Genomic DNA, 11,046 nt, shown 5'->3' on the forward strand with positions numbered 1-11,046 from the left:
TCTACTGTAGGAGTCATATAACCCAAATAAACAGTATCGAGCATCTGAATCAGTCTGGTAGGATAAAGACTGAATATACAGAATTGTTCATACCAGTTTCACAATTTGCCTCTACCTGATTACCAATTGCTTATAGATAAACAACTGAATAGAGAATAGAAAATATTAGTCTCTTCCCACATGCTTGCTTTTATGTCTTAAAAGAGGTTTTTAAGTATAATACCTGCACAGTGTTATATCCATTCCTGAAAATATAGCATAATACCCTGGCAACTCCACATGCATTATTTTTTCCTCCTGCATGATGACTTTTAGCATTTTAAGACACAAGTCCCAATACATGAGCCTTAATTTGGCTTTAAGGGATAAACAATCAGTATGTATACCATCCCAAGAAAGACAGAAGGATCTAGATCAGGGGTAGGCAACCTTGGCTCTTTTATGACTCGTGAACTTCAACTCCCAGAATTCCTGAGCCAGTCATACTGAGGAGAAATGGAGGTTTCCATGCTGAGCCATGCTGGCTCAGGAATTCTGAGAGTTGAAGTCCATGGGTCATAAGAGCCAAGGTTGCCTATCCCTGATCTAGATAAACATTCAGGCTTTATGAGGCTTTTTGTGTATTATTATTATTAACATACAATGACCACTTGTTATATTGTGCTTACAAATTGCTTGTCCATCCATCTTTATTTTTGCTTTGCTTCAGTAAAATCAACTTAACATTTTGATTTTTTTTTTAGTAAAATGTTTATTTACTACAGGAATAAATAACTGTCTAGTTATCGGTATTCATTAAGGTTAGTCGATGGGGTACAGGTGTGGATGGATAGGAAGCTGCACCCACATTTTCAGGGAACCCCATATTATTGGGAAGAGAGGTGGTGGTGGATGTAGAAAGGGTGGTTAGAGCAACAGATCCTTCATCCAGCGTCCGCTTATACGGCACAGGTGGCTCAGCCCACAGGTTTTTCACAGCCAGATAGGCTAGGTATCCCTATGGAAGAGAAGCGGTGTCAAGTCAGGTATCTGTAGTCTTCTATTATGATAAGAAATTTGATCTTGTCCTGGGTGATGTAGGATAATATTACTAAATATGGTATAATAATGCATAAAATATTAGCCTTTCTAAAATAATGTTTGTAAAGAAGGTTTATGAAATGATTACATATTTAGCTTGATAAGTAATATATTCTTTCAGCTGTTTTGCAACAACCACTTTGTTTCCAACAGAAATAAGTGAAATATACTTAGTTTAATCATCTTCAAACGATGAATTGAAAAAGAGAAAACTTTTCAGAATAGGATTTTTAGGAGAAAACTGAGAAAACAAGTATTGAGTCCTTAATGTGATATGTATGTTTTCTGCAGTGAACAGAATATCTACAAATTAACTATTCTTCCCACTTGCAATGCAGGACAATATGTGGATAAAACTACAAATATAAATATCTACAAGCCATAAATATCCAAATATGGTTTTAAGATACCATAAATATCAAATACAGGCAATCGTTTCCCCCTACTAAATATGTGTACTTCCTGAACTAAAATGTACATTTCAGTAAACATTCAGAGAAAATGTGAGTAAAGTGAAGCCATAGAATTTTAAATAGTATCAAAATATTGATTGAATATTTGTAAATTTTTGTAAATTCCAGGACAAATTCCCATCAACAATTGGGATTTTTAGTAGGGTTCTGTGTCTCAAAAAATATTAGCTTTAAGATTAGGCAGCTAGGCTAGCAGAGGATTAGAGAGGGGAAAATGCAATAGCATCTAGGTTGGAGGACCTGATCCTTTGAGGAAAGCAAGAACATCTTTGATTTTAGTCTGGATTGAGTCCAAACTTTTCCCCCCTACATTATATGGTAAAAGTCTCTAATACATATACTCTGTTTATGAAGTCTCCTACATATCAAAATATCAATGACTATATGATTATATTCTCAAGAGTCACGTATATGGTCACAGTCATGCTGGATTTCAATGAAAAACTAGAGCCCAAGAAGGTCTTTTGTAATAGATAGGAAGCACAGTCTGTATCCTGTACTATTTCAGACATGGTTGTCCAATCTCTTCTTAAAAACTTCCAGTGTTGGAGCATTCACAACTTCTGGAGGCAAATTGTTCCACTGATTAATTGTTCTGTCAGGAAATTTCTCCTTAGTTCTAGGTTGCTTCTTTCCTTGATTAGTTTCCATCCGTTGCTTCTTGTCCTGCCTTCAGGCGCTTTGGAGAATAGCTTGACTCCCTCTTCTATGTGGCAGCCCCTGAGATATTGGAACACTGCTATCATGTCCCCCCTCGTCCTTCTCTTCAATAAATTAGACATACCCAATTCCAGCAACTGTTCCTTATATGTTTTAGCCTCCAGTCCCTAATCATCTTTGTTGCTCTTCTCTGCACTTTTTCTAGAGCCTCAACATCTTTTTTAACATCGTGGTGACCAAAACTGGATGCAGTATTCCAAGTGTGGCCTTACCAAGGCATTATAAAGTGTTATTAACATTTCACATGATTCTATCCCTGTTAATGCAGCCTAGAACTGTTTTGGCTTTTTTTGGGCAGCTGCAGCACACTGCTGGCTCATATTTAAGTGATTGTCCAAGATCCCTCTCACAGTAGAAGGTAGAATGAACCAGTGAAGTAGTCTGAATACTTTCTTGCCATTGACACACAATCTATACAGTTTGACATTCAGGGTGTGTGTACAATAGACAAGCAGCACTACACCCAAATACGGACCTACAAATGCTTGATCTATCACATGTTAAATCTTGTTTGCTTAAAGTGGTAATAACTGTTTGTATGTTTAATGTTGTCCCAAGAACCGCATCTTGAAAAAATAATTTTCTTCCCATATCTGTCTGAAATCCATACATTCTGTAGGCAGTGCAATATTTTTAAAATAATATTACATTGTGCTGAATGGTAGATCTGTCAATGTATTATCAAGGAAAGAGGCTTTTAATAATCCATGTTTGGGATACATAGTAGAGTAGAGTAGAGACAACTATATCATTCTTTGTTTTAAAAGGCTGCAAGATAATGCTTAAGAATTCAGGATAAGGTGGGAGAATGTAATTGTAAGGTCTGGGAAGAAAATTTAGGTTACCAAGAAAAATGCTAAGCTCTAGGAACTCCTAGTTGGTTTGCTAAGAAAAGTGGTCTTATTTGTGCATAAATTCAACTAAACAGATTTAAGGGATTTTTAGTTGAGGCAGTGGTATTGGGAAAAATAATTAATTGTATTTACCCAATAAAACTATACTTTTCTCCAAATAATTATCTGGAAATCGGAAAGAAAGGGATTTTTCCATATTGCTATTAAACAAATGAGCAGAAGCTGCAATGACTCATACCATTGTTACTGAAAGGCACAGGTGACTGATTATTTGAAATATTCTTAAATAATTAATATTCCTAAAAATTAATAGAGGAGATTGTTTGCCTGCTTTTAGTATTGCCTAAATCTTGAACTTTCCTTTCTTTTTCAATTATCTCTTTCCATCACTTCATCTCCAGTTTTATTTCCCCCATTTTCTTTCCTTGCATTCCCCATACATCTATTCCTTAGCCTTCCCCCATTTTCATTCTAGCATGAGGTGGGAAGGGTTGCTTCTTTTTTATCATTTCTCCTAAGATGGAGTAGAATGTGATAAATAGATGCAGATGACTGATATTTTAAAAATAAATTGGGTATCTTATTTTACAGGCAATTAATTTTAAATCAAGAGCCAGTTTGGTGTAGTGGTTAAGGCATCAGGCTAGAAACTGAAAAACTGTTGAGTTCTAATCTGGCTTAGGCACAAAGCCAACTGGCTGATCTTGGGCCAGTCACTTTTTCTCAGCCCCAGGGAGCAGTGGCAAGCCACTTTTGAAAAAAAAAAAAGTGCATCAAGAAAACTGCAGGGACTTGTCCAGGTAGTCTCTGAGCATCAGACATGATTGAATAGAAAAAAACAATAATCAGCAGCTATTAATTACATTTGTATTAATTCTGTGTGCTATATGATAGGATTTTTCCTGTACTTGTTTATTTCGGTGTACTCTTCCTTGAAGTACCTTACAATTCAGGGTCATCTTCTTTTGGGGTAATTTTTTAGACACGGGTATATTTTTTACAATCTTGACCCTGTTAACTATCCCTATACTTAACTTTTGGAAAGCAGTTTATTACCACCAAGCTTTTAAAAGGGCTCTAAGGAATCCAGGAAACTATGAAAGCATAACAATCCATCTGGTTAAATTGGTGATAAAATTATAAAGCACTCAGAAAAACACAACTTGCAGAAGAAAGATCCACATTGCTTCTACAAAGTTTAGTCTCAATTCATTAATTTCCTGTTAATTGTGATCATCTCTCTTCATAACTGAGAGAAACTAACAAAAAATCTGCAATTTCTCTGCAGTCTTTAAATTAAGACTTTGATCAAAGGTGTACTTTCTGCAAAATGTACTTAGCAAACTAGCAGAGTAAGCAGCGGGAATTAAAATGCTCTGAGCTTGGCAGGAGGTCAAGTAAGTTGTTACCAATATGGTCCCTGCTGGATGTAAAATGTATGTTAACTGTTCAGCCTTCCTGAGTTAAAGAACATCATTCATGGACTAGCCTGAGTTCTGAATTGCTTGACTTTCTTCTGTGCCAAGTTTGTAAATAAATGAGTACTACCATTGCTTGTACATGAAGACTCCTCCTGATTTATTCTATATTTTTAATGGGAAATGTGAGTCACCCAGTTCCATAACAAATGAAGGAATAAACCTACTTCAGAACTCATTCCTGGGCTAGTTTTCTCATTCCCAGAAATTAAAAAAACCAGATTGTAACTTTAAAATTTTGAAACAGAAAGTAGGCACATTTTCCTCTTTGTTGTATTTCTATACTTAAAATACTAACATCCCAGAAAATTAGCTTATAGTGTAGGTCGGTTTGATGTCTTCAATATGAACCATCAACTTTAATTACCAGTCTAAAGGAATTAGGGGCCCATTTCATGGTAATGCAAAATTATTTATGCCCTGGAAGCAATCTTTGCAGGAAATGGGTGACCCGGGTATGATTCCAATAAAAGAGAATATTGTAGCTCAGGGTTGAACTGTGGGGTCCCTGGTGCTTTCTGAGCTTGTTTTTATTCATTATCAGCACTGACAATGTTCCCTAGTTTGGTAATGAAACATCTGCAAGAAAATAACCAAGCTCAGAGATCACTAAGGACCTCTAGGTATGATAGTACAGAAAATTACAAGGAAAGCCAACAAACAATGGAAGATACAGAAACTGCAGAAATCAAATAGTAACAGAAAATGTATATTATTTCAATACACAAACATGAGGCATCTTGTGTATGCTTCTGACAAAATCTGAGAATAGTGCAAGGGTTCAGAACCTGTGGTGTTCTAAATGTCACTTAACTATAACTCCCATCTCCCTTCTCTATTAGTAATCAGCCATTCTAGTGAAGGCTGCTAGAAAATTGTAGTTCAGTGGTATCTGCGGAATCATAAGATAATTAGGTTTATAATATGATTGTCTATTTGGCAACCGCTCCAAATCTAAATGTTACATAGGAGTGTTAGTTTGATTTAGCTCAGTCTGATACATTCTTTTGAAATACCTACATTGTAGCAGTACATTTAAGAAATGATCAAACACATATATTTTGCATGCTGAACCAAACATTTACAATTAAAAAAATAATTTCATTGAAAAGTAAACACCATCCGTTATGGTGTTTATCATCTGATTTAATGATATATGCTTCCTTAAGGCAGTTCATTTGGCTTTAATAAGGTGAAATTATCTTTGTGGCTAATGATACTCTGCAGGGATGTACTCTGCTTCCATGGCAGACTCATTCTGAAATAATAATGGATGTACTTGACTGACTCACCCAGCATGGAACAGAAAGGAAGGCAAAGGCAATGCTAGCCCGTGCAGCACTAGTTCCCAGCAGGTAGGAGTGAGTTGACCGGTTCCACTGATTGGCTAGGATACAGAATCCAATAAACCACAGGCATGTCCATGTCACTGAGGAAAGAAGATAACTAAGAATGAGACACAAACAAATAAATTGTATGTTAGCATAAGCCCTGTGAGACCCATTGCTGTATCTGAAAAAAAACACAGTATTTTCATTTTTTTAAATTCCTTTGTCATACCCTGTATAAGTACACTTCTAGAGCACCAGTACTTAAAAATTATTGGATATTAGATTTTTTATGTTGGTACTGTAAGAAATTTGAGGATTCTTTAACTTTTATGATTTGGACTTGTGCAACAATAGCTTTGTTTCAGTTTCAAACCAGCACATATTAAAATAATTTTGGAATAAATTATTCCAAAATCTTGTTTAAATATGATTTGATTGATAGAAGCTGAACTATATTCTTAAAATATGAAAATATTTTATGAAAAGTTTGGGTCTATTCATAAAGATGATATATAAAGTACTACTATAAACTCATCCTATTAAGGAATTGAATCAGGATCTGAATCTATAATCTATTTTTGAAACATTTTCTGTTCTAAAAATGAAGATAATATATTACTTAGTGGTACAGATTTAATAAGTGTACTGCTCTTCACTATCCAGCCCCAGAACAACTCCTTAGTGTAAAAGATAGTGTAATAAAGATATAATGTATAAATATTTAAAAAGTGATTACAGGTAGTCCTCAACTTACAACCACAATTGAGCCCAGAATTCTAGTCATAAGTTGTTGCAGTTGTTAAGAGAATTACCATGTGACCTGACTCAATTTCACAACTGGTTTTACAATGGTTGTTAAGTGAGTTACTGTGGCTGTTAAGCAAATCAAGTGATTGTTAAAAAAAACCCCACATAATCATTAAGTGAATCAAGCATATCTAATGGGCATTTTTTGCCGTTTTCTGCTAGAAAACGGCAAAAAAACATTGCAAATTGCACTCGTGTTGGTGGAATGCTGTAACTGGTCTAATTCTTAGCTGGTTGCCAAGCATCTGAAGTGTGACACAAGGATGGGGTGTGGCAGTCAGAACTTTAAGGATGGATCAAAAGTAGTTTTGAAGTCCCTCGTAACTTCAAATGTTAAGCAACTGGTCATTAAGTAATGAGTAACTATATGATGATCAAGTTATTGACTCTTAGCAACCATATTAAAAAAAATGTCCATAGTGATCAGTCCCTAATATGGTCTTTAAAGTGTTTCATCAGTGCACCCACTGATGATTGAGTCCATCCAGCTTGCTGCTGGTCATCCTCTTCTTCTCTTTTCTTCCACCTTTCCTAACACTAGAGTCTTCTCTAGAGAGCTAGGTCTTATAATCTAAATAATGTAGTTAATCTTTTGTAAATATTAAGAAGAAAGTGTACACCATCAGTCAGATCAATAAATAAACTATCATAAGGTCATACATTTTTGGGGAGAAAAAGAAAGCAGTTTGAAATAGCTAAAAACGCAGAAAACAAGATAAAAAAACATAAAGTGCCCTAAAACTGCAAAGTGGGCAGAGCAAAACAGAGTTTCTATCTCTTCTTTCCACAATTATTGACTCTGTACTGTTGCCTCATTAAGAAAAAGCCTTCAACTTCTCAAAGAAATCTATAGATAATTATCAGACATATTAAAAACAATAAATAAAGGCAACAAACAGCAATAAAATAATTACAGTGGGCCCATTTTTTTAATTTTTAATTTTAATAGAAAATCCGCATGGAAGAGAACTTGTTTTCCCTGGAAACAAGGTACAAAGCCTAGAAATGTGCCCATTTTCATCACTGCTTATTGTCAATACAAATAATAAAGGAACCCAAAGAAGGGCCTCTGAAACAAATTTTAATAACTGGATAGATTCATATGGAAGATCAGTAATAGTATAATCACAACATGGTCAAACGTAGATCAAATCTAACAGCAGTTGGATTGTAAAATAAGGTTGACATTTTCAAGTTGATAGAACTTGTGATTTCAATGGGGAGAGGTGGTTGGGAGACATCACGATTGTAATGGCTTGCTATCTGGAGGGATAGTATAGGAGTGAGAAAATATGAGAACAATTTTGATAGATCTATAAATATTTAGAATATTGGGGTTCTCAGGCATCAGCTATCTGCTAATTATTGTTAAATATTGAAATTTAACCCTATGATTATTTTCAAAATAACAAAAAAGTTACTCACTAGAGAAAGTAACATCCAGTACAAGGATAGCATACTTGAACTTGTGATTAGTAATGCAAGTATCATAGACATCGCAGCCTAAAAAGAGGAGACACTGGAGAAAAGAAAGTACACCAACTGTGATGCCAAAGCAGCAGACTGCCCCATTATCATTAAAAATACAATGTAGCTGGGAAGAGGTTGTCAAGTTTTGATATCCTTCAGACACCAACGAGGCAAATATTACCAGAGAGAACACCTGAGGCAAGAGAAAGAAATGGACATATTAAATACAAATGTTTGAACACTATGTGCATTACATGGAATACGTTTTTTGCAATCAACTCTTGTAACTGATCCAAACATCATTCTTTTGAATCTGCACTGAGACAGAGAGAAAAATCAACCTGATCATCACTTCTTCTACAGCCAACATAAGGAGCAGGGAAACGGTTTTTATCTGTGGGGGTCAGAGCGTTACCTCTGCCCCAAAGGATATACATACTGTCCATAGCACAGCTAAAACAAGGAAGAAAAACAATGGTGGAAAATAATTTTCCAAGTAGTCCACCAAGGTGCTATTCACCTGAATTTTCTATGGACAGGGAGGCACATAATTATCTCATCTCTTCCTCAAGACAAGCAGCTCAATAAAAAGCTTGTGAATAACTCAGGAAATTAGAGACTTGAGCCCATGCTGAACCATACTCATGTCTGAGAACGGACTGCATGCAGCTTACATGCCTTTGGTATATATGCCAAGGCTAAGCCTTGAAGGTCTCCATAGGTTTGATAGGAATTTATCAGCAACTTGAGCTTTAAATGTTCCCTATATTTAAGATATTTCATCAGACATTAATCTTATTCAAATCATCATTTGTGGCTTTGAACTTAATAGCTTGATCGTAATTTAAAAAACCAAAATAACAAACCTTATTTTACAAGTACTGTAGTACGGAAGTGAGGTAGTCACATTTGTATACAAAATGATTACACTAAGTGAAAAGTATAAGACATATATATTATTATTCAGATAATAGAATTTGGGATGTGGACCCAAATGCTAAGAAAACTAGAAGGCAGGCAGTTCAGCTTCCTAGAAGGAAAGTCAATGAAAAAGATGGCAGGAAGTCAGAAGCTGCTCCCATTCTCACTTCTTTTTTACCTACCCATGGTCATTCTGTTTCTTGTTTTAGTAAGGAAATATCTCTGAAATGACTCAATGTGTCACAGGTTATCTACTTGTTTATAAAGCAAAGGACTGGATTATATTTGAGAATAAAAATATTATGGTTATTCTGATATAGTACAACCTATCCTAATAATGTGTGTGGTCATAGCCTCTTTTTGATTCCTAATTATAATTTTAGAGCACTATGAAAGAATTATGAAGTTAAAACTGCTTCAGAAACTATATGTGATCCCAAATATAGAAGCTATGATTAAGTAGTTATTTTGTCTCACCCCTGCTAGTGTTCTAGCAACAATCTGAGGTTGTATGAAGAAGTGCACCATGTCATGGTCTGAAAGGTCCCGCAAGACTGAAGTCATTTTTCTCATCCTGTAGTTGTCTTTTTATCATTAGAACAAAGTTGAATCTGGAAAGTTGCTGTGAATTGAAGCTGACAAACATTATCTGGATTTTAAGAAGATAATACAAATATTGCTACAATTGTATCTACCAACACCAAACATTTTAAAAAAAAGAATAGAGTTGTTTTTTTGGAGTTCCGTTTCTGCCTCAGCACAGCCTGGCAAGTCTTTAATCTAACCTACTAGGCATGTGAAAGGTGGCCAACAAAATTGTGATTATGAAACATTTGAAGCAATGTATAGAATTTTCCATTATCTTTTAAGATAACAACATTTATTTAAAAATGTTCCTTTAGTTGCACAACAAAATGAACTAGCAGCATTTAGTGAGTGATAGCCATACTTCTGATATGAGTTTCACAATATAATTCTATTTAGACAGCTACATGTTTGTTACCATCACTCCAAGATATGCACCAGAACGTCAATTATATGATGAGTTCATGCATTTTTGAGTGCATAGTTAAATATCATTTTTCAGCTCATATTTAAATTTCTTAGTGGAAAAGAGGGCTAACATCAGTTGGCACCATCAAATACTGCTCAAAAGATGTTATTTACCTAGTATGCCTTTTCATTTTGTTCTCAGAATCTAATTTCATGGTAAATATTGCAAATCTGATTAGTTTTGTCTGAAAAAATTATGTGGAAAAAAGTTTTACTATTCAAATTTCTTGAGTTACTCCCTTCAAAGAAATAAACTTACCTATTTGGTTGTACAGATTTACTTTTCTACAGCAAATAAGAAATTGATCTATTATTTTAAATTCCATGTGTAAATGCAGCCCTAAACCTATTCCTTTGATTTCTTTTCCTACCTGAGAACCACTGAAAAACAATGGCAACAGTGTTAGCACAGAGGATCTGGACTGAATCTCTGCTCAAACTTGCTGGGCAATTTTAATCTAGGCACTGTTTCTGTGCTGTTAGAATAAAATAAGAGAAAAGGAAAACTGTGTAGCCTCTGATTTCTAAAGAAGGATCCATTTAAAATGCAATTAAATATATTAAAATAAGTTGCTCCCTCATGGTAATTATACTGTTTTGTTATCCTCAATATTTAACTATGGCTACATATATTCTTTGCCTTGGAGAAAGTATTGTAACAAAGAACCCAAACTGTGTCCCTTATTTTTTAATTTAGTCTCCTTTCCTCAGCCTGGAATTGGCTTCAATTCTCACAATCCCTACTCTCTACACATGAACAGGGACAACACATCCTGAAAATGGCAGATGGGAGAAATATTAGAAGCTCAAATTAAAGGGACTGCACGATAAAGCCTACTCAGAAATGAAGGATTCAGCG

The 11,046-nt window shown here is 35.0% G+C and overlaps 1 protein-coding gene across 1 annotated transcript; it reads right to left on the bottom strand.

Annotated features, from left to right (window-relative positions):
• Nucleotides 1-772: 772 nt before the first annotated feature.
• Nucleotides 773-9,707, bottom strand: SYNGR4 (synaptogyrin 4). The gene is made up of 4 exons (XM_015810219.2): nt 9,612-9,707; nt 8,169-8,406; nt 5,898-6,034; nt 773-997 (listed from the first exon to the last, which is right to left on the bottom strand). The coding sequence occupies exons 1-4, from the start codon at nt 9,705-9,707 to the stop codon at nt 779-781; spliced, it is 690 nt and encodes a 229-aa protein (XP_015665705.2). The 3' UTR covers nt 773-778.
• Nucleotides 9,708-11,046: the final 1,339 nt, after the last annotated feature.

This window comes from Protobothrops mucrosquamatus, unplaced genomic scaffold, assembly GCF_001527695.2.
Source record: "Protobothrops mucrosquamatus isolate PMUCROS unplaced genomic scaffold, P.Mucros_1.0 scaffold8, whole genome shotgun sequence".
Taxonomy (NCBI): domain Eukaryota; kingdom Metazoa; phylum Chordata; class Lepidosauria; order Squamata; family Viperidae; genus Protobothrops; species Protobothrops mucrosquamatus.